Source organism: Sander lucioperca, chromosome 7 (genome assembly GCF_008315115.2).
Source record: "Sander lucioperca isolate FBNREF2018 chromosome 7, SLUC_FBN_1.2, whole genome shotgun sequence".
In the NCBI taxonomy this organism is placed as follows: Eukaryota; Metazoa; Chordata; class Actinopteri; order Perciformes; family Percidae; genus Sander; species Sander lucioperca.
Genome location: NC_050179.1, coordinates 42,418,555 through 42,440,704, shown reverse-complemented (window position 1 = coordinate 42,440,704; position 22,150 = coordinate 42,418,555). Strand labels below are relative to the sequence as shown.

The 22,150-nt window shown below is 40.7% G+C and overlaps 3 protein-coding genes across 6 annotated transcripts in view; 1 reads left to right on the top strand and 2 right to left on the bottom strand.

The window, feature by feature from the left end:
* Positions 1–9,117, top strand: part of LOC116048659 (aminopeptidase N) — a 38,221-nt gene extending 29,104 nt beyond the window's left edge. For both annotated transcript variants that reach the window (XM_031297842.2, XM_031297841.2), the window contains 7 exons: positions 1,013–1,160; positions 1,401–1,492; positions 4,191–4,301; positions 4,379–4,546; positions 5,713–5,853; positions 7,298–7,379; positions 8,518–9,117. In XM_031297842.2, the coding sequence (XP_031153702.1) occupies positions 1,013–1,160; positions 1,401–1,492; positions 4,191–4,301; positions 4,379–4,546; positions 5,713–5,853; positions 7,298–7,379; positions 8,518–8,673 (898 nt within the window). In that variant the 3' untranslated portion in view covers positions 8,674–9,117. The remainder of the gene's footprint in view (positions 1–1,012; positions 1,161–1,400; positions 1,493–4,190; positions 4,302–4,378; positions 4,547–5,712; positions 5,854–7,297; positions 7,380–8,517) is intronic.
* Positions 9,118–12,630: 3,513 nt separating this feature from the next.
* Positions 12,631–14,297, bottom strand: LOC116048690. The gene is made up of 2 exons (XM_031297887.2): positions 13,864–14,297; positions 12,631–13,631 (listed from the first exon to the last, which is right to left on the bottom strand). Exons 1-2 carry the CDS (start codon positions 14,293–14,295, stop codon positions 12,939–12,941), a joined length of 1,125 nt encoding a protein of 374 aa, XP_031153747.2. The 5' UTR covers positions 14,296–14,297; the 3' UTR covers positions 12,631–12,938.
* A 2,884-nt stretch (positions 14,298–17,181) lies between these two features.
* LOC116048660 (synaptic vesicle glycoprotein 2B-like) overlaps positions 17,182–22,150 on the bottom strand; it is a 112,488-nt gene continuing 107,519 nt past the window's right edge. For all 3 annotated transcript variants that reach the window (XM_036003043.1, XM_036003044.1, XM_036003045.1), the window contains one exon: positions 17,182–21,792. In XM_036003043.1, the coding sequence (XP_035858936.1) occupies positions 21,609–21,792 (184 nt within the window). In that variant the 3' untranslated portion in view covers positions 17,182–21,608. The remainder of the gene's footprint in view (positions 21,793–22,150) is intronic.

Sequence of the window (22,150 nt, the reverse complement as noted above, 5' to 3'; positions counted from 1 at the left end):
GCTTTACCTATGTTCTAAAATATACAATGACGAAGCCTAGTGACAAGTCCATAGCAACCAGTGTTGAATTGGTTAGCCTATATCCCAGCGTCCTTTGCTGAATGGTCTCAATGTTTTATTGTTTTATTTCATGTGAATATTAGTTTACTAGAGGAGTAACTTAGTATCTGAAGTAATGCAGTAATGCATGAAGTGTGCATTTAGTTTCCAGTGCTTATTGTGTTTCCACAACAATGTTAATGAGTAAATCTACTGAAATGGCCACCACACCATAACAGAGGAGTGGGATGTGTAAGATGAGAATGCAGAGGTTAAGTCATGTGTGTCATGGTTGTAAAAATCAAGTGGTATCTGTACTTCTTTGCGAAGTGTGAACTTGCACGTGAGGGGAGGGTCATTCCTTTTTTTCAAATCATTTTGGAGGGTCATAGGAAAATTATTACTGATGAGGGGAGGGTCACGTCTTTTTAGGTTAGAGGCCACAAAACTCCTCCGGTGGCCCCTTAATTAAATAACCAACAGTCCCTTAAATTACATGAGAGTTAAGCTACGTTCACAAACAGGGCTTGATGCTCAATTCCCGATTTATTTCCCCCAAAGAGCACAACTATTCTGTGTGAAGTTTAGCACCGCCCATGACGATTCTGATTGGTTTAAAGAAATGCCATTAAACCAGAGCACATTTTCCTCCCATCCCCAAATGCTATGTGGAGTAGCCAGACTCTCCTTCAGCGCGCTTTGGAGGAGGGTCTGGCAAAGCGAGACTAAGCCAAACCTTATTCCTTGACAGACACCGCTGTAGAGATAGGTCTGGTAACGCTAGATAGGCCTAAGTGCACAAAACAGCGGTATTCGTCATTATATTACGAAACGTACAAAAACAAGCTACAAAACAAAACAATAAAAAACAAATTAACCTCCATTCTATTGGGGTAGAGGCAGAAATCTTAAAGACAAATATCCCAATTTAATATTAAATCATTTTAAACACATGCATCTCTTCTCTCTACAGAGCTCAGATGGTCTCCACTCCTCTTGCTCTGAACACAACCCTTTATCTGTCTGTGGAGACAGAATACATGCCCTGGCAGTCTGCTCTGGATAATCTGGACTATTACTACCTCATGCTGGACCGTACTGAAGTCTATCAGCCTATGCAGGTACAATATATTATCAGTGTATGTCAGTGACAAAGATTTTTCAAAGTTTTGCTATTGTAGGATTTAGATCCTTCAAAGCAAAGCTCCTCTTAGATCCTATAGTGTGTTTATTTACACAACCATGTCAACCAAGACCACTGGTACTACTTGGTCTTTATGCTGTCTGGTGGCTGTTAAGATGCAAAGCAGGTTCTGTAGATAAACCAGCATACTTTAATCACGTCTTTGTAATACTTCTAGGACTACATAAAAAAGCTAGTGACTCCACTCTTCCTCTACTTCAAAAACATGACATCCGACTGGACCCATGTTCCTGACAGACACACTGACCAGTGAGTATACTCACCTGGATATCAAGTAAAAGTTTACATGTATACAGTATGTATACTCTATACTATACTATTTGCACATGTTTATATTATTTACTATTCTTTAAGGTTAAGATAATATCAGTGCTGATAAGATTAGCACATTACAGGGAGACACTACAGGCAAACATGTTTTTACAATTTTTAGTTTCTGGGCTATTTAGCTTAAAAACATGTCTTTTTTATTGACTATTAGAAAAACATCCTAAATACATATTACGATCCGTAGACAAAACCTAAGTTTATCACTAACGTATGAGATAAAATTAGGTTTTAGGTCTGAAAAAGCTTTTTTAACCTTGCCTTTCAGGGCTTCTGTAGCTTTTAAGATATTTTTTTGGGGCTTTTTCCTTTATTACATAGAGACAATGGATATGCATGAAAGGGGGAGAGAGAGATGGGGGATGATACACAGCAAAGGGCAGTGGGTTGGATTTGAACCCACGCTGCTGCAGCACTCAGCCAACATGGGACGAACGCTCTTACTGGGTGAGCTAGAGGCCACCCCAGCTTTTATTGTTCTATGAGGAAAAATACTTTTAAAGACCTGATTCAATATATTGCATTGGGCTGTGCATCTGCTGTTTTCCTGTCCCCCTATTTTCTGTCTGGTTACCACAGTATTGTCTGTCTGGTAAACCTTAAATGGTGCCCCCTGACCTCAATTTTGCTTTGTTGTTTTGATGGACTTTGTAATTTAGTCTTTTGAATTAATTTTTAAAACACTGAGTGATAAGCTTTTTCAAAAATCAGTTACATAGTCTCATTTTGAGTTAGCAATATGTTTTCCAGGCATAGTTGGTTCCACTGTGCTACAGTCTACAAGGGCTACTTTTACTGTTACCTGAAGAAAAAAAAGTCATTGGCCTCTGGCATTTCGGAGTCATTGGCAGGTTTGCTAAATAAAACAGAGAAGCATAGGCATCTACAATCTCACATTAATTTGTATTTACTGAGGTTTGTTGTTTAAAGTTAAAGGTGCAATATGTAATACTGATAGCTAGCGCTTAAAATAGTTACTGCAGTCCAAATTCAAAATGCTGGAGAGAGTCGTCTCCCCCAGCCCCTCCTCCCCAGACTCAAAGTTCACAGGGGTTGCCAGGTTGAGAACGTCAACAGCCACCTTATCTCGGTTTAAAAATACAATCGCTAGAAACATTGCAAACTCACTGTCCTCTCTACCAGACTGACAGACCGCTGAACGTGGATGTTTTCCATCCATCTTCTTCCGCTTATCCGGTAACAGGTCGCAGCTCCAGCAGGGGACCCCAAACTTCCCTTTCCCGAGCCACATTAACCAGCTCCGACTGGGGGATCCCGAGGCGTTCCCAGGCCAGGTTGGAGATATAATCCCTCCACCTAGTCCTGGGTCTTCCCCGAGGCCTCCTCCCAGCTGGACGTGCCTGGAACACCTCCCTAGGGAGGCGCCCAGGGGGCATCCTTACCAGATGCCCGAACCACCTCAACTGGCTCCTTTCGACGCAAAGGAGAAGTGGCTCTACTCCGAGCTCCTCACAGATGACTGAGCTTCTCACCCTGTCTCTAAGGGAGACGCCAGTCACCCTCCTGAGGAAACCCATTTCGGCCGCTTGTACCCTGGATCTCGTTCTTTCGGTCATGACACGTGGTTGTTTTGCCAAAGTTAAATTGCATGTTTCCATTATGAGGACACACTTTGATTTTGAAATGACTGAAAATACCCGTCCCTAGTAGCCGTGATAAATTAGCCTAAAGTTTAATGCTTACCTGTTCAGGAGGAAATTAGTCAACTCAGTAAGCTGTCTCCATCTTTCAAATGCATCTCCAATATTTACCCAAGTTTTATTACGTCTCTGTTCATGCAACTGTTTAGAAACACTGAGGTTTTTTAGGTCTGGTAGAATCTGTCCACGTTGATCCTGTTCGTTTGTTTGCTGCTTCCATTGCTGTAGCGTGCTGAGTTTGCGTTATATCTGGCAGTCTCCTGGGTGATATTCCTTTGCCACCTGTCTGATGACAGAGGAACTCTTTAGTACACTGTACTCTGGAACGCTTTAGTACAATTTGTTTGTGGTGATAACGTGAGCAGACCTCGATCTGACCCAACTACAAAGTGTACTCGGCAGGTTTGAGCTAAACGGCTCCTGTAGTCAGGTCTACTTTCAATCTGCGGTGTGGCTGAGCATGTGAACTGTAGCAGTTTATAATGCGGTAGCCGCCACTCGCATCTCCGTGGTCAAAGCAGCTGCCGAAACAGTTGGAGACAGACGCAGGCAGAGCAGAGCAGAACAGGACAAAGTTTCGGTGAGCAGAGCAGAAGCAGTAACGACGCTCGCGAAGCAATGTCTGGAAAATGATTTAAAATAAATGAGCTGGTTTGACCATGGAGATGCGAGAGATGGCTAGCTTGACCATGGTTAGAAATATGCATAATCCAAAACACAGAAACCTTTCTCTGTGTGAAAAGAAACCCAACCAAGTTTGCAAACTCATCAACTGATTCAGACCGAGCAAACAGTCTAGAGGTGTGAAAACGCCCTTAACCACCATTACGCCCCAAACCAGTTGAAATTAAGGCCCTTTGTCATACTTGCAAACTTTGTTTCTCCATTTACTGTATATAATGAAATCCTGCAAAATGTAGCAAAATATCATGTTTTAACATATTTGTCTCTTCCTTCAGGTATAACCAGGTGAACGCCATCCGTATGGCCTGCAGGACTGGAGTAACAGAATGCCAGAACCTGACCACCAGATGGTTCAAACAATGGATGGAGAACCCTCAACAGAATTTGTTGGTCTATTTTATATATCATTTAGTCATGTCCCTTTTTAAGTTAATCAATTTGTTAAATCCAACTCTCTTGTCAGGATTGAACCCAACCTGCGTTCAGCAGTGTACTGCAGTGCCATGGCAGCAGGTGATGAGGCAGAGTGGGAGTTTGGCTGGTCACAGTTCAAAAAAGCTACTGTAGCCAGCGAGGCCAGCAAACTCATGTCGGCACTGGCCTGTACCAGCAACACAACACTTCTGGAAAGGTGTGTATCCTTGTTATGTAATAGTGAAGTTGAAAATGTATGTAATGTTGAAAACTGAAAGTCCTCATGCCCTCAAGTATGATCCAAGCATGTGTTATCTAAGTCATAATAATAATAATAATAATAATAATAATAATAATAATAACAACTTTATATCTGACTTTTCTAAACACAAAACTTGAAAAAAATAAATTGATTGCAATAAGAATTTAAAAGCATAGTTTACAATAAAACTGTAAAACAATGAGTAATAAAAACCAAAATGGGATAAAGACATAGATACAGCTTAAAATAATCATCTCAAAGATTATCATTTAAATAAATGTCTGTTAAGTCGCTATCTATCACCAAATTAGGTAACACACTGGTGATTGAGCCCATGGCCCACTGATGAAAGCCCTTGCATTTCCAGTATTACAAACTGGTTGTCTGTGGCGACATTCCCTGGAAAAATCACAAGCGAAGTGCAGTTCCATCACCCAGTTGTGGTTGGTCCACCAGAGAGAGTAGGCGGAGCTAACACAACTTACACACTTACTGACTAATCTCACACAGTTTGGTGGTGTGTCTCAAATCGCGCACTTCTGTACTTACACTTGCTGTTTCGAGTGAGTAGTGCATTCACGCTGACGAAGTGTGGCCACATGCAGTGCACTACAAGTACCCAGATGCTGCACTCAAAGCGGTCAAACTGTTGAGTGTGGATTACTGAACACTACCAACACTCAACGGTTGCCATCTATGCTACGGAGCAGAAGGTACGGGACCATCAATGTATTTTCAAACTTGTGGATGTGGTGGCCGAGGAAGCTGCAGCGGTTACTATTGAAACCGCGAAAATCCAAACTTTACAAATCTAATACATACATGTGTTTTTTTCGATGAGTACCACTATACTGCCTTCTTCTGTTTAATGGTAAATTGCAGCTGTGCGGAGCATTACCGCCACCTATCGTCTGCCTGGCTGCAATTTACCATCAAGAAGAAGAAGAAGAAGAAGAGTCATTTAGAAGAAAGTCATGATAACATTTCAACAATATATAACTAATTGCCAAATTATGCAACGTCTTAAAAGCAAAATCTAAAAATCAGTTGGAACGAGCCAGTGGAAAAATGTAATGATAGAAAGAATGCAACTGTCATGCCTGTCTTCTCTGTTCTCACAGGTATCTGTCTTATACCTTAAACTCAGCTATGATCCGTAAGCAGGACGCTACCTCCGTCATCACATCTGTCGCCAGCAACAGATTGGGACAGAGTCTGGCATGGGACTTTGTCAGGGAACAGTGGGAATACATGTTCACACAGTGAGTATTACACTCATAAAGATGAATTAATGAATTTGTGTCTAGCTATATGTGAGAAAATAATAAATTTATTTAATATAGCACATTCAACTGAACAAAGTCTCAAAGTGCTTCACAAGATAAAAATTGTAAAAAAAAAAAAAAAACAAGACCCAAAAACAGTAAAAAGAACCAGCAAAACAGTTAAAATTATTTTAGTAAAATTATTTTTAAGTAAAGTTAAAAACAAAGCTAAAGCTGCAAGCAGCGCTGAACAGATGGATCTGGTGAACCTGTTAGGAGGAGCACATCAAAGTATAACAATTGGAACTTCCTGTTGTAGGGAGCACTATAACATCAAAACTGGCATGTAGATGTCCTCAGGCCTGGACTCTTATAAAGCATAAGAACTTTGGTGCAGATATTATAAAAAATACTTTTCTCAATTACTAACCCTAACCCTAACTGTAACCCTTGCCTAGCCCTACTGCCTTCCATGTAGCGCTGCCTGGATGACGACGTTGGGGGCTTAAAACACCAAACACCGACCTATACATACACACAAATAGGAGATGTTAGAATGAGGGGGCTGCTCCTTGGAGGAGCACCCCGAGCAGTTGGGGGTTCGGTGCCTTGCTCAAGAGCACCGTCGCAGGAGGTGAAATGGCATCTCTCCAGCTACTAGTCCTCACTCCGTACTTTGGTCCGTACTGGGACTTGAACCAGCAACCCTCTGGTTCCTAACCCAACTCCATTACGGACGGAAATTTACATTTTACTTACACTCTTGGTTACCAATGTTAATAATTTCTCCCCAATTTCGGATCCGATTCCTGTTTAAACATGTTTTATTGTGTAGTTTTTGGTTTAGAAACCTTAATGGTGATTTTGCTGCTATACTCTGTAACAGTCATTCCACTGCTACATGTAACATTAGCTACATGCTAAAGTCAGGGAAAGCTGTAATCTGGGTTTCTGATGTTGTTAATTTCTCCCCAATTCGGATCACATTGGTGGAGGGAAGCCCAAGTGTTGACATCTACACGATTATTGGGTGCGATCTACCCAAAATTACTGCTGCATCACCTCCTGATTTTCCAAACTACAGAGCGGTCCATGGCCCAAATCACAAAATGCGTTAATCGTTCAAGAAAAAATTAGTGCCGTTTAAAGGAATTTGCGTTAACTCGTTATTATTGTGTTAATTTTGACAGCCCTAGTATTTTGTAAACATTATTGTTAGGTCTAGTAGAGATTATATTGCCAAGAGTTTTATACACTTTTAATAATAAAAAAAAATTCTGCCATCTTCTGCTCTCCCAAAGTCTATCACATCTTCAGTTTAGCTAAAGCCTATGATTGCTCCACCATGAAGCCGGCTTGTTTACGCTAAAACAGGGGGTAAGCTGCTTTTTAAACCAGTATTAGGATCAGTTCTTGTTTCAGTTAATTTTTTTTTTCCCAGATATGGCGTTGGCTCTTTCTCCTTTGCCTCTATGATAAGTGGGGTCACTGCAAGGTTCTCTACACCTGCTGAACTACAACAGGTATGTACTCATTAAAGGAGAATTCCGGTCAATTTCAACACGTAGCTCTGTTGTTTGTGGTCCGGGAGTGCTGTCAGTAGCGAGAAAAATGAAAATAATCGGTGTTGCCTACACCGAGTTATGCTACTGCTGGCTTTTGCACCCAGGCGGCTGAAACGGGGCAGGTTTTAAACGTGCTTTTAGCCTCTTAACATGTTCGAGATGTCATTACAAGTGCCTTGCCATATGAACTGATTCCTTCTGAGTGAACACAGTAAATATGATTGAAGTAGATGTGAAAGAAATGCATAAAAGTTAAGCCAGTGCACATGCCTCTGTTTAGTTCCGGTGAAGTCCATGCAAGTCGACTATCGAATTCATACAATCCAATATTCCAAAACTTATTTTTTCCACCAAAAAAACGATGGTCAAGAATTGCCGTGGTTAAATAAACGTGGTAAAACAACGCCAAATATCCATTCCAGCGTTTCCCATATTCACTCTCAGCAGCGCAGCGAGTCCATAAACCAAACTGTCTGTGGTGAGTTCACATGTCTGTAAGAAAAGCAGGACAGCTGCAGCACGTTACCGTGTCGGTCACTACCAAGCCTGTGTGTAACCAACATTAACTTTACCTGACTTAGTACGCAGCTGTCCTGCTTTTCATGTGAACTCACCACAGACAGTTTGGTTCATGGACTCGCTGCGCTGCTGAGAGTGAATATGGGAAATGCTGGAATGGATATTCTGCGTTATTTTACCGCGTTTATTTAACCACGGCAATGCGTGACCATCGTTTTTTGGTGGAACTTTTATGCATTTCTTTCACATCTACTGCAGTCATATTCACTGTGTTCACTCGGAAGGAATCAGTTCACATGGCAAGGCACTTGTAATGACATCTCAAACATGTTAAGAGGCTAAAAGCACGTTTAAAACCTGCCCCGTTTCAGCTGCCTGGGTGCGAAAGCTAGCAGTAGCATATCTTGGTGTAGGCAACACTGATTATTTTCGTTTTTCTCGCTACTGACAGCACTTACGGACCACAAACAACAGAGCTACGTGTTGAAATCGACCGTAATTCTCCTTTAAGTAATTCCTAGTGAAATTATAAAAATCAAACTGTTGTCTGAACTGTTTCTAATGTTTCCTCTGCAAGCTGGTGGAGTTTGAGGAGAAGCACAGAGCAGCAGGGTTTGGATCTGCCACACTGGCTGTGGAGCAGGCCTTGGAGAGGACCAGGGCTAACATCAACTGGCAGCAAAAGAACAAACAGGAGATCTTGGACTGGTTCAACAGTCAGACTAGACATTAGATTCACTAAAAACACTGGCATAGCCAAAAAGCTGGAAGCTGTGTCTCATCTCCCATATAAGAAGTGTTTTTATTTTTTTTTGTCCTGAACAAAAAAAAACAATAAATACTACAGAGAAACCAGATTAGAGGAATTATGTAGGAAAGACATAAAAACATTTAAAAAAAATAAAACAAAGAGTAGTTAAGCAGCTACATTTATATAGTATAGTCAGATGTGACAAAATTTGGACTAACCTGGTTTGTATGAGGAAGTAAAAAAGCTGCTATAATCATGCCACTTGAAAACTCACACAATAACATTCTGCCATGCAGTGTATGTAAGATTTTCCTTTTTTAAACACTTGTGTGCAACTTTTGACATGACATCCTGTAGAACCTGCTACACTGTATTTTAAAATGTATAGTGATTGAAATGCCATTTTACCAATTGTTAAATTGTGACTTTTTTTTTTTAACCAAACCAAACGCCTAGACATCTTTGCACCTACATATAACTAAAACAATCTTACTCGACTATTCAGGTGTCAGTTGTTGCAATAATATCTATTAAAATATATCTAACTGTCGTTTGTAGGCTAAATGTCACGATTGTGAGTGTCTGTTGTAGTGTTTCCTGTTTTATTTTATAGTAACTGTTTTCTCCCTAGTTATGTCTCGTTTACTTCCTGTCTTGTTTTTTCCCTCCTGTATGATTGTCTGCCCCGCCCTGACGTGTTACACCTGTTCCTGATTCCTTGTGTCACCTGTCCCTTGTTTAACCTTGTTACCCTGTGTATTTAGTCTCTGTGTTTTCTTTGTGTCTTGTCGGATCATTGTTCCGTTCTGTCGTGTACTGTTGTGTCGTGCTTCTCTTGTCTGGTATGGTATGTTGTCGGTGTTCCAGTTTGTTCCGTGTTACTGGGGCCTCATGTATAAATGTTGCGTATGCACGAAAAGCTTGCGTACGCTGGTTTTCAGGACACTTTGTGATGTATAAAAAATGTATTTGACGTGAGAATGTGCAGACTGTTGAGCAGTCATGAGAATATGCGGGCCGTCCGTAAAGTCTTTTCTGGCTCTATAACGTGGTGAATTCTAACTGAAAAGTGTCGAAAATCACCAAACATTACAAAATAAAGTTTCCATTTCACTTACTGGCATACATCTGTACGTTGACTATGAAAAAACATAATTTTATCCGCCAATACTCTAAAAGTGTGATCATTTATGTGGATAATGTTTCACATCTTTCACACTACTAACTGTTTATTTTGCAGGCTACTTAACCTCTGTTAAACATGAGGACGGGAAATTAATGAAAAATCCACTTAGAAAATACTTTCAGTCATCCTCTGTATTTCCCATAGATGAAATATCTACTCACTGTGCAACAAAAAGATCGGCACGGAAAAATGCAATAGTGTCTGTGAGTCTGTAGTTGCTGAGGCTCAGACATCCATGGCGCACAGGAGGCGGGACGCATGGATCCATCTCGCCAAGAACAAACGCTGTGTTGGGTGGGCAAATCTGATGCGTAATTGATCCCGTGGATGATTTGTAGGCTATGTAAGTGAACAAGGTGTACCCGGTCCACCAAACACTGGGCCGTCTTGAGACGCTGGCCTCACTAACCTCTCCTCCTCTGAGTCGGGTCTCCCTCGCGCTGGACTCATGGCGCGTTCATGCCACCTCGGAATAACAGGGACTGCCCCCGTGATTACGTTGTTTTTCCGACTACCAGTGTTCACATGGTTAGGATGGTTAGGATTGTCGGTACACGATCCGTTCTGCCTGCACGATCCGTTCTGCACATGCGCAAAATGTTAGCGCATGCGCGGTTGTACGAGAATTTACGACACTGCACGATCTGTTCCACGCTTCCGGTCGACAGCCAAGCTAACATTAGTTTAGCTAACAGCTAATTCGGCTAACTGCTAGCTGAGACAGCATGTAATAACTTTAAAAGACCCTCAAAATAAAAACTGAAAATAAACGTTGACATATATAACAAACACCTAACATATATAACAGCTGTTACGTCAGTTCTACTTTACTTGTGCTCATTTAAAATACAATCACTCAATACTTGTCTTTATTGTTATTACTGTGAAGTCTTAATTTAGCTGTAGCCTGCTTTTCCCATTACGTTTGAGTTAACGTTATTTTAGACTGAATCTAGCTGTCAGCTAGCGGTTAGCCGAATTAGCTGTTAGCTAAACTAACGTTAGCTTCCCGGTGGAGGCTAGCCATAGGCTAGCGTGGAACAGATCGTGCAGGTCGTATGGATACGTAAAACAGTATTATCTTGCGCATGTGCAGAACGGATCGTGCAGGCAGAACGGATCGTGTACCGACAAGGATGGTCGGGATGCGTGTTCTTCTTCTTCTGTTATATTGGCGTTTGGCATAACAACTTGTTGCATGACTGCCACCAAATGTTGGGCGTAGCCTACAGCATCAGGTGTGTGAAAACCTGGTGAAAACATGGAGGCTACAATAATTTGCTGCTGTTTTCTTATGCGAGCATACAAACAGCACATCATCAGGTGTTTGTGTTATCTGCAGGACAACGAACAGGAAAGGACACGGATAATGTTTTTTTTTTTTTTATACATAGGCCTATTTATGAATAATTTGAAACATGTTATGTCTGTGTATGTTTCTCAGCAGAGGCATTTGTCCACAATAAACAGTTGTCATTGAAATATGTTCAGTGAACCAAAGTCGCCTACATCAAACGTCAGTTGTCAACAACGCATCACCAACTGGGAAACTCGGTTAGCAAAATCTGGCCCGAGTTTCCCACCTCTGATTCCGACAGGAAGGGACGTGAATGATGACATTTTCACTCGGAAAAACGTTTTTCCGATGTCCATGAACGCACGGATAGTTTCACTGAGCCTTCTAACACGTAGAAAATCAATGGCATTACATCAGTGAGTTCAAACTGCTTATTGTGCGTAATTTGGACTGACACTGAGATGCATGTTGTTTGGTAACTGGTGTGGCGCTGCCACTATTCTCTTGATTTCCATTCGATTTTTTTTTACATTTCTGCCATGGTTCGGTCAGGTGCATTCACTGCACTGTCACCATTTACCACTCTGGGCATTTTCTTTTATTGCTTATCCAAGATGACAAAACTACAAACCAAAACTCCACCCCCGTGATCAACACCTCAACCTCACAGTCAGTGAAGTTTTTTTTTCCGTCTGCAGAGGTATTACCCCTTTGTGATTGGACAAAGAATGATGTCGAGGGCGCATTTTTCTTATTCCTTCCAGTGAAAGGGGAGAAATGTTGCAGATATCACTATAAATAATTGAAATTAAGCCTTTCCAGTGTGGAGATAAAGAGAGAAAATTATCTATTGTATTATCTGTTGCAAAATTTGGGAAGGAAGGAGGCAATGTTTTTCTGTACAAAATGTCTTACTTGAAGATATCTAAAGAAGTGAGATTGTGGCAGGTCAAACTTCTCAGAAAGTTGTGCAAATGATCCAAAGCTGCCCTGAATAAAGAGATTGGAAATAGATGTAATGCCTTTTGCCAGCCATATCCCAAAGACTGAGTCCAGGGTAGAGGGTGGGAAATTATAATTGTTCATGATAGGTGAATGTATTGACATTGTTGACAAGTTAAAATGTCTTTTAAATTGTGACAAAATTCGGATTGAATTAAGAATAGTGGGATTTGAGGAGAATTGGCTTTGAGGAGCAGGAGGAAAAGGGGCATATAATACAGTAGTCTAGATGAAAACGGGTCCACGCGTACCACGCGTACCAAGCTGAAATAATGTCCCAAAGACTTCATTTTTAACCCTTTGCTGCACCCGACCGGAACCCGAAAAATCAAAAAATGATATTGAAAGTGGCATAACATTTGAAGTAAACAACATACAGAGACAAATGAACACATTTTCCAATACAATTCTGACCCCAGGAATTTAATGGAATGGTTATTTTTGACATTTGACAACATATTGATTCTGTTTTTTTTATTTATAGCCAAAAAATAATAAATAATAAAAGTTGACCTAAACTACTCATTTTCCTCCATCACTGAAGAGATCTTCTAAGTCTATTTCTTCCAGCACTTCATCCTCATCATTATGTTCATACTCTCCATCCTCTTCACCCACAGACAAGTTGTTGTTGGAATCAGCTAACTTGTCAAGAGCTGCCTGCTCTTCTGACTCTGCTCTCTGAGCCAGTACCTCAACAAGAGAAGGAGGGAGGATGGGTCCAATTGTCCAAACAGGTTCCAACACCTCCTCCTCTCCTGTCTACTCCCAGCCCATGCCTGGATCATATGGTTTGGGGCTCTCGATTATTGCCTCGTCTGCTCTCTTATAGCAGGCAACTCTGTAGTTGGCTCTCTGTACATGTGGGATGAGACAGACTTTGGGGGGTGGCAGGCGTTCCAGGTCTACTTTTGACTTTGAGTCCAGGACTTTGTCAGCACCGACCATTTTTCTCAGCATCTTGGCTCGTACTGCGTCAACTGATGTCATCCGTGCTTGGCCATACATGATGCATGTGAAGCTCTCCATCTCCCGTTGAAGCTCATCTGTGACCAGCCAGTCTGCACCAAGCTGCCTGAAAGCATTGTGGAGTTTAGGATTTTGCTGTAGCTTCTTCAGGGGATTCGCCTTTCCTTTGCCTTTAAAAGCGCTGGTACAGTCCTTCCCAGTAAAGACATAGAATCCCGGCAGGGTGCTACAGTAGTCAGGGCCCAGTGATTCAGACAGTTCCGTCACATTTATGAGTATGCAATGTTTGCCAGAGCCGAGGTCAAAGTAGATTGAGAGGTTGATCTTGCTGGCATGGTAGAGGAGGATCATCAGAATGTCTGTGTCAGGTGTCCTCACCACACAGGACTTGTACCCCCATTTGACAGCCTGGTGGAGGTACAGGACAATGCAGCTGTCTGCCTCCTCCTGGTTGGACCGCAGTGCATAGATCTCAGAAGTCTGGACCTGTAACAAATAAAGAAACTAAATACTACTACATAATGTAACAATTAATACATAAGACAACAACTGCATAACTTCAAATGTTTAAGAGCCCAAATATGGCCTGCAATTGTTGTGTGAAGTCGAGAATATTCACAATTCCAGAGCCATTTGGTCTACCTATCATTGTAGAGCCTAAATATTTTTTTCAAAGCATTGTGTATAGGGTGACTGCTTAAGACTTCTGTCAACTTACCTTTCCATTTGTTGATGTTAGGTCATAGGATTTCCCGTTAACACACACCACTGCTTTCATACTCTTCTCAATCCGGGATGCTGCCTCATTGCTCACCCAGACCTTGAGAAGCAGGTCATATAGCTGCTTCTTGTTCAGCTCATTACCAAGGAATGACTTAAAGTCATAGGGCTTCCGGGTATTTGGACCATCAATTATATACTTCTCAGTAAAGCTACGCCTGAGCCTGTCCTGGGCTTTGATGGAATCTGGCTGGTAGCAATCTGTGGAGAACACAAAATGGTGCTTGGCAACCATTAGGTCAAGGAGCTGCATGCAAATCTCTCCACAGGTTGGTGGGAGGTTGGACATCATGTGGAAGAGGGCATTACCATCCTGTATGTAGAGGGCATCCTTGGGGTAAGGTACTTCTTCATCCCTGTCCTTCAGCATATGGTGAAATAGCCATCAGGAACGCCAAGAGCATGAGGAACAGGCAAGAGGGGATACTGCATGAGTTCTTCAAGGTTGATGGGCATCTCCATAATCTGTGACTTTACGAGTAGCTGATAGGTGAGGTACACAAAGAGCTGTAATGGAAAGTAAAGAAATGAGGAAGGCATAAATACAACAGACCTTAACAGAATGTATTTTGTGTAATGAAATGTGCAATTAGTATAAGTTAAATCAATATCCACCTTCCCCTGCGCAGATGTAAGTTTGACCCTCTTGCTGCAGTGATCCATCGTCTTGAGCTTAAGTTTCTTGAGGCGGTCCAAGAACTCCTTCCTCTTGGAAACAAAGCGCTCTTGGATGAACTGCTCCTTGGCAGCCCTCCCTGCAGCCTCAGCCCGCAGATTGGAGCCCCAGATGCTAGGGAGTACAGTCGGCTTTTGTCAGGGATTCTCCAGGGGTTTGTGAGGCCCATGATGGCAGTGATGACTCTCTGCACCGCCTCCTCAGACTTTTTGATCTGGGCAGGCTCCAGCTCACGGTTCTTGCCTGCCTTCGGCATCTCAGGGTCGTCAATCATGCCGCACATCTCCAGAGTAAGCTCATAGAGCTGAGCTCGGGCAGAGGTTGTGCGGCACCACTTCTGGTATGCGCCGCAGTTGTTGAAGAGACCGAGACCTCATTTGGGATGTCTGGTTTCTCCTCCTCAGGGGCAATTCTAGGATCAGACCTTTAGGGGGGCTCAGCCCCTAATGAGAATGTGACACGGATGCAGTGCCTTGCAAAAGTGTTAATCCCCCCCCTGCTAAATCAGTAATTTCATTAGCCGATAATCTCTGAGCTAGCTACTGAACAAAAACGTCAGCTAACGTTTTTTGACACTATGATGGAACTAAACCTGACACTTTATAAGTCTCAGTAATAACGACCAATTGGACACAATGTTCTAACATTCAGCAATTTTAGTGGCGGGAGTCTGGCACAACCACCTCCGATTGGCGAAAGCTACGTTTCTGTTAACCCTTTCCTTGACTGGACTCCAGGTGCATAGCATCGGCGACAGCCACACAGGATATTAAACCTGTTTTAAGCCCTTTGAACTTGTAATTGTTTGTCCTCTAACAGTTAATTTTTATTTTTTTTGTAAATAAAAAAAAATAAATTGTTTTTATTATTATAATTTTTAGGGGGGCTGAGATGAAATTTAGGGCTTGAGCCCCCCTAAAAAGGGTCTAAAATCGCCAATGCTCCTCCTCCAGGAAAACATTGATGAGTAACCGTTTGAGTGCCTCTGTGACCGTCCTCAGACTGAAGAGAGCCTTGGCGTATGATTTGCCGCTCAGCTCCAAGACACTTGCGCCCAGTGAGCTTGCCCATGGAATTCATGGCCGCATGGAACTTGCCAACGAGGATCACATGCTTACTGAATTCCTCCTTATACTTCCATACTATAGGACAGGCCTTCATGACCACTCCCAGGTCAAATGTGTTGATAGTGTATGGCTATCCAACCTCCTCCGTTGCTGCCTCGGACCTAGTATCTCATAAACTACTGCATTGTCTGTAATGGGCTGCTTGATGGGAGTGTAAAAGTCAATTGTACATTTCCTAGGAGGCACTTTCCCTGTGCTTGAAATAAAACCACCAGATCCAGGCACCTGCTGCTTGCCCTGGCTGCTTAACCATCTGCAGAGGAGATGGGTGTTGTACTGCAACACTGAGGCATCATATGACTCTTAGTTCTCAACAGGAGGGGTAAAGTTGGCATTGTTGGGGAATTTGGGGCCAGCTCTTTTGAATGCCAGCTCTGGGAGCGTTTCGGGAGGCGTGATCTTAAGGCTTCTCATCTTGGATGACCTGACATAGAGAGGAAGGGTCCTCTTCTTGGTGCTCACATGGCTCTCCTTCACCTCTTGAATCATGATTCCCCCGGCGCTGTTTACAACATTTGAGCCATGAACGTTGGTTGTGATTCTGTTCAGGTTGTCCCACTCGCTGTGAAAAACAGTGTTTCCCTCGCCGGTGATGATTTGAGGGGTCAGGTGGGTGGAAATGTCATCAAAAGCCTTGGCTGTCTCAAGTTCCATACTGAAGTCATATGTTTCTGAGTGTCCTAGTCGTGAAAGGATGGTTGTGAGCTACAAAGACAGAAAATTGCCTCAAAAAGAGTTCAGCATTGACAATGTAGGACCTCGTAAGCAGTAAATTAACTTACAACTCACTTGTTTGCTTCGATAGAGGTGTCGAAGTGTGGCACATAGGAGGATGTGCTTTGGGAGTTTCCACTTGCTGTTAGTTGCTGCTCGACACACATCTTGTGTAATCGAATAGACCAGCCTCTGTGTCTTCTCGCACTTTTCGCCATCAAGTGTCCCGGTCACCACTGAGCTCAGAAATTGTAAAAGATGCTCTGGAAGAAGCATGTCCATCTTCACAGCATCGAGCTCCTGTGCTGTCGGGGCCTATGGTAGTTCCTTTGACTCTTTGAATGCCTTTATAACGTGAGAATGTAGGGTGAGTGCTGCTTCTTGAAGTTGGTCAGCTGTCAAGTTTGTACGCACATCCAACTGCTTCGTCTACTTTGATATGATAAATAATATGCAGAACATTTTCTTGTTATAAACTGATAAGTTTGTTTGTTGTAATAACGTGAAAATATCTTGTTAAAATGTAAAAATATCTTGTTATAACATGCAAAACATCTTGTTATTAGAATAAACTTTTCACGTAATAACGTGATACTAATATGTTTTTCTTTTTCTGGCAAGGCAGCAGTATGCTTTCGTAACTTTGATGTTATGATGAAAATCACATTTTTTGGTCTTAGTGTACATATGCAGCTGTATATGTGTTTGTTCACAAAAAAAACTAGACAAATGTTAGTGCATTGATGAACTCATTTTATTGGTCGGATTTGTCACAGTCACAAATACACACAGTAACAAACAGAAATTAAATCAAACAATACAACATTATTCACTGATGAAATTATCATCCAGCATTGAAAAGGAAGAAAATGTTTTAAATTCAAACAAAGAACAGATTTTGGCTTTTTTACCTGGGCTTTACATCAATGTCAGAAACATACATCAGGTCCAAATAAATATAATTATATGAATGAATAAAAAAAGATGCATGAGTCAGGTGCCAGTGGGCTTCAAAGTAAGGCCTTATCAGATCATTGAGTGAGTGACAAAGTTTGCAAGGTTTAAAATTCCCTCTCAAGCTCTCGTTTTTCAATCTTAACACAACTTCTTGCATAGCTTTTTGTTTAAACAGCCATGGAGGAGCCTTTGAGGAGAGACGTAATGGCCATAGACAGCAATTAAAGCTCATCTAGACTAAATTTACTTTTTGTCTTTGTTATTTCTATGAACCACCACACTTAACCTAGATATTTCATTTCTCTTCACTGATGAAAGTAATGTCACCTAACCAGTGATCATTCATATATTGTGTCAAAGTGCTGCTGTTTCTTTTTGTGATGAAAACACAATCTAGACCCAGACCATTTTAAATTTACACATTATGCTGAAGACACAGTGAAACACAGCCAAGAGAAAAACATTGGACAAACATGCAGAAATTTACACAACCAGTTGCAGCACAAACCCCTCTGTAATAAATACACATTTAACATCACACTATACAAGAAAAGTAAAATGATAAATCCATCATCCACACACTGGTACTGTACCCAAGCTGGTTTTCTTTAGAGTTTTGCTTCTGTGAGTGTTGATTGAGAGAGTGAGGGCAAAGCCTCAGTGGTGGAAGTACCAAAAAAAGAAAGAAAAAAGGAATTATCCAAACTGTCGAAACTGATCAAAGAAGTTAAAAAGTGATTAAAATAAATGTGAATGTATTATGAAGTGACTGTATATGTGTATTTGAAAGGATAAATGGCGGGATGACTTAGTTCCACAGCTAGCGGTTACAATTTCTTTCAATCATCACTGCCATGTATTATGTAAGGTGCAACACTTTCAATCATTTAAGCAATATTACACTCAAGGGTTTGATTTAACGTCATTATTGGCTTGACAGTGATGCGGCGAGGTCCGTAAGCATCACTGAAGTGCCAATAATATGACGTTTAATCAAACCCTCGAGTGTAATATTGCGATTATACAACAACGGTTACCAACAAAATAAAAGTTATAATCAAACTGTATTCATATTGTGGGGCAATTCGCTCTCAAAATAAATAAAAAAAGCAACAGAGCTCAAGAGAGTCAATGCTGACGATTGGCTGAGGTTGAGTAAAATTTCACGGTAAGAGGTAGTGTTGGGCGGGTTTTCGAAAGCATAGTCAGACACACAACAAACAACACAAGTGAGTCAGTCAACGAGAGACAGGTATGGCGAGCCCAAATAATCCAAAAGTAGCCTTCTCTAAATGGAAGTATAGCCATTACTTTTCCCTCCAAGAAATTAAAGGATTGCACATTAATCGTGAAATGCACATTATGCCCTGGGCAAAAGTGCCTATCCACGTCGGTGTCAAGTAATTCAAACTTACTCAAACTTTAAATAACTATCTGTAACATGTTTTTTCTCAAATGTGTGCAAATGTTCTCATACAGTATGTCCCACTGGCTGCAGGCTCAGATGAACTACTATTTTGGAATGAACTGGCAAAATGCCTCCAGAAAGAACCGATCCGTTTGCACTACAAAGAGTGTATATATTTGTTATTTATTTTTGGTATAGTGCTTAACAAGCATAATTAAATTTAAATTTAAATTTAATTTTGCCCAGTTGTGGCCTGAGGGGCAATACATATCAAAAGTTCCAAAACATCTATTGTGTCATTTGTATCGATCCACTATATAAACATAATATCTACATACATGGCATTTGATTGGAGGCTAGTCTCACTTTGTCCCACAGCAACATTAAAATAGTTTAGATTTGTGTACATTGTTTCTGTTAATAATGTATTGTATTAAGTGTCAATTTCATTATAATATTCAGATTTATCATACATAATTGAACATGCACATGTATTTTAAGTTCTGTTAAAGAGGGATGGAGGTGGGGGTCACACTTGAGCATTTAAAAATTTACTTGAAAGTAATGCAATAGTTACTTTCTGAAGTAACTAGTTACTTGTATCATTTGTAACAGAGTAACTCATTTAGTTATTTTTGGAAGAAGTAACTAGTAACTGTAACTAATTACTTTTTAAAAGTAACTTGCCCAACACTGCTGTGCACATGAGTTAGACTTTATTTCCTGCGTGGACTGTGTGGCATTGAAAATTATGTTTTGCAAATTTTGTACCACCACCTGTGTCAATAAGTGTCTACACAAATGGCTTATGAAGGGGCGTGGCTTGAGTATAAGGGTGGGGAAAACCATCACAAATGAAAAAGGAACTCTCTGCTGAGTGCACGTACTGCAAGGGCTACTTCTTTGAAATGTTGGTAGTGAGCACTATCAATCCATTATGTTACACCCAAGCAATATCAAAAGTTTCACCGGTTCTGATGCGTGTGCAAATTTTCACTTTTACTATGCACCTTTAGCCCCTTAAAAATGATTAATTTGCAGAATAATAGTAATCCTATCAGTTTCAAAAGGGCCTTGTTGTCAGGGCTCGGGCCCTAATGATACATTACATCATGTCTACTTCATTAAGAACTACTTCAGCCATTTTTAACTATTGCTGTCATTCCTAAATGCCTGCTGTCAATAGGAACAATGGAATCTATCTAATATTTACTGAGCTTAAACAAAAATTACAAAATGTTCATCCAACATCAATTCATGTCAGTGAAGAGATATTTTAGTGTGTAAAAATTGTAAAAGACTAAATCAATTAATTGATTTTTTTTTTTTAAAAGCACTCTTCACACATTGGATTTACTCTATTCGACACATCTAGAAATTGACAGAAAGTTACACATCATGGTTTCAAGAGCAGTTTCATTTTTTATCTTTGTGCTAAGCTAGGCTCAACATGTTCCCCACCTCTCTGTAGTAGAGACACAGAGATTAAATTGTTATCACTTTTTTGCTAAAAGAGGTTGCAGTAGTATACAAAATCAAACAAATGTCATCTGTTGACTTCACTTAGCACCGGGTTTCAATTTGCCTTAATTTTTCTATCATGTTCATTTTGTGTACTCCACCTGCATGATAAATGGCAGTTATGCTTGCTGGAAGTTTTATTTATTCTATCATTTGAAAATATGATTATGATGAATTTTCAATTCACAAGCATTTTCATCATTTATTTGTCATCAACATTGGGAAGGTAGTGTGTGGTCCTACAGCAGGATTTCTATTGTACCTGCAAACAGGAAGACCAAATAAACTGAGATTTTCAGTTTTTTCTACAAGATGGTACAATCATTCAAATAAAGGTTTAGGCCTATAACAAGTATGAGTAAAAAAAATGAGAAGGTAAAAAATAACTGTAAGTTGATTAAAAAGGAGAAAGAAAAACAGTACCATTAACACACTTAACAGACCAAATGATTTCTAACAGGGCCTTGTCAAAACATTGCTGTCCAGAAAATACACTCATCCAAAACTCCAGGTCAGACGGAGACAGAAAAGTAAATGTGCACAGTTTTCACAGATATATGTTTTCTGCGTAAGTAAAGCCAACTGAGGATGTGCTTTTCCCTGTACTAATGGCAGGAGGATATTAGTATCAGACTGAACTCCAGAGGAGAAGTTATAATACTCGTGCAGAACATACAGCACAATAGAGGAACATTTGGACTTCAATACAAATATATATACTTGTTTGACTTCAATTTACTCCGCTGCAGTATTCATTGCTAATAAGCCTCTTAATTAGTTTGACGCAATGAGATGTTAAAAACTGCTAGTGATATGGTAAGGCAAAAGCAACCACATGCCATCTACCAATTATCATGGGAGTCAAGAATGGGGTTGTACTCGGGGACTGAACTTTCAGGTCATGCTGAGGTTGCCAGTTGCATGAATATTTTCTTTAAATAAAATCAGTTTCACACAATTACTTGAAGTTCTTACTCACTAAGAAATAAAAAAAAAAATTCTCAGTTTCCATTTAAACACTGACACTTGTGTACACCTAAACCCTATACCTGCCATCAGTGCCATTAGTGAAAAGGTCACCTACCCGCTGTACAAAATGAGATGGTTTCCATGAAAAAATTAGAGATTGGCATTTACATTTAATATGTATAAGCTGTTCCTGCTTTCTTTTAAATGCAGAGTGAAGTCAATATCAATAAGAAAAGCTTCCAACATATAAGCACGTATGTTTTGGCCTCTCCCTCCCCTTATGACTCCCACCCCCTGGATCTCACATGACCTCACTGAAGGATTCTCTCTCGTGTGTCAGGTAGTTTGAGGGCCACCAGGCCACCACACACCAGCGCAGTGAAGGACAGCAGGATGGGGACGACTTTGGTGATGCCCACAAAGCTGGCAAAGATAGAGCTGCCGAGCACTGCCGCCAGCTTACACAGAGCGTTCAGCACGCCAAATGCTGTGGCCCTGAGAGACAGAGATTAATCGATTAGTTGTCAACTATTAAATTAAATGGCAACTATTTTGATAATCGATTAGTCAGTTTGAGACAATTTTTGTGAATTCTTAAATGTGAATATTTTCTAGTTTCTTCTCTCCTCTATGACAATTAACTGAATATCTTTGAGTTGTGGACAAAACAAGACAATGGAGGACCTCATCTTGTGCTTTGGTAAACACTGATGGACATTTTTGCTGACATGTTATAGACCAAACAACTAATCTATTAATCAAGGCAATAATTGACATATTAATCAACAATAAATCGAATAGTTAAATGCAGCCCTAGACAGAGACATTACCACTGTATTGAAAGTGTCTATAT

Bases quoted from the DNA above. Each gene is read 5' to 3' on its own strand.
- LOC116048690 (XM_031297887.2), bottom strand. From the start codon at position 14,295: ATGCTGAAGGACAGGGATGAAGAAGTACCTTACCCCAAGGATGCCCTC. The intron at 13,632-13,863 runs GTAAGTTGACAG...TATTTGTTACAG, and splicing joins TAACATCAACAAATGGAAAG to GTCCAGACTTCTGAGATCTA.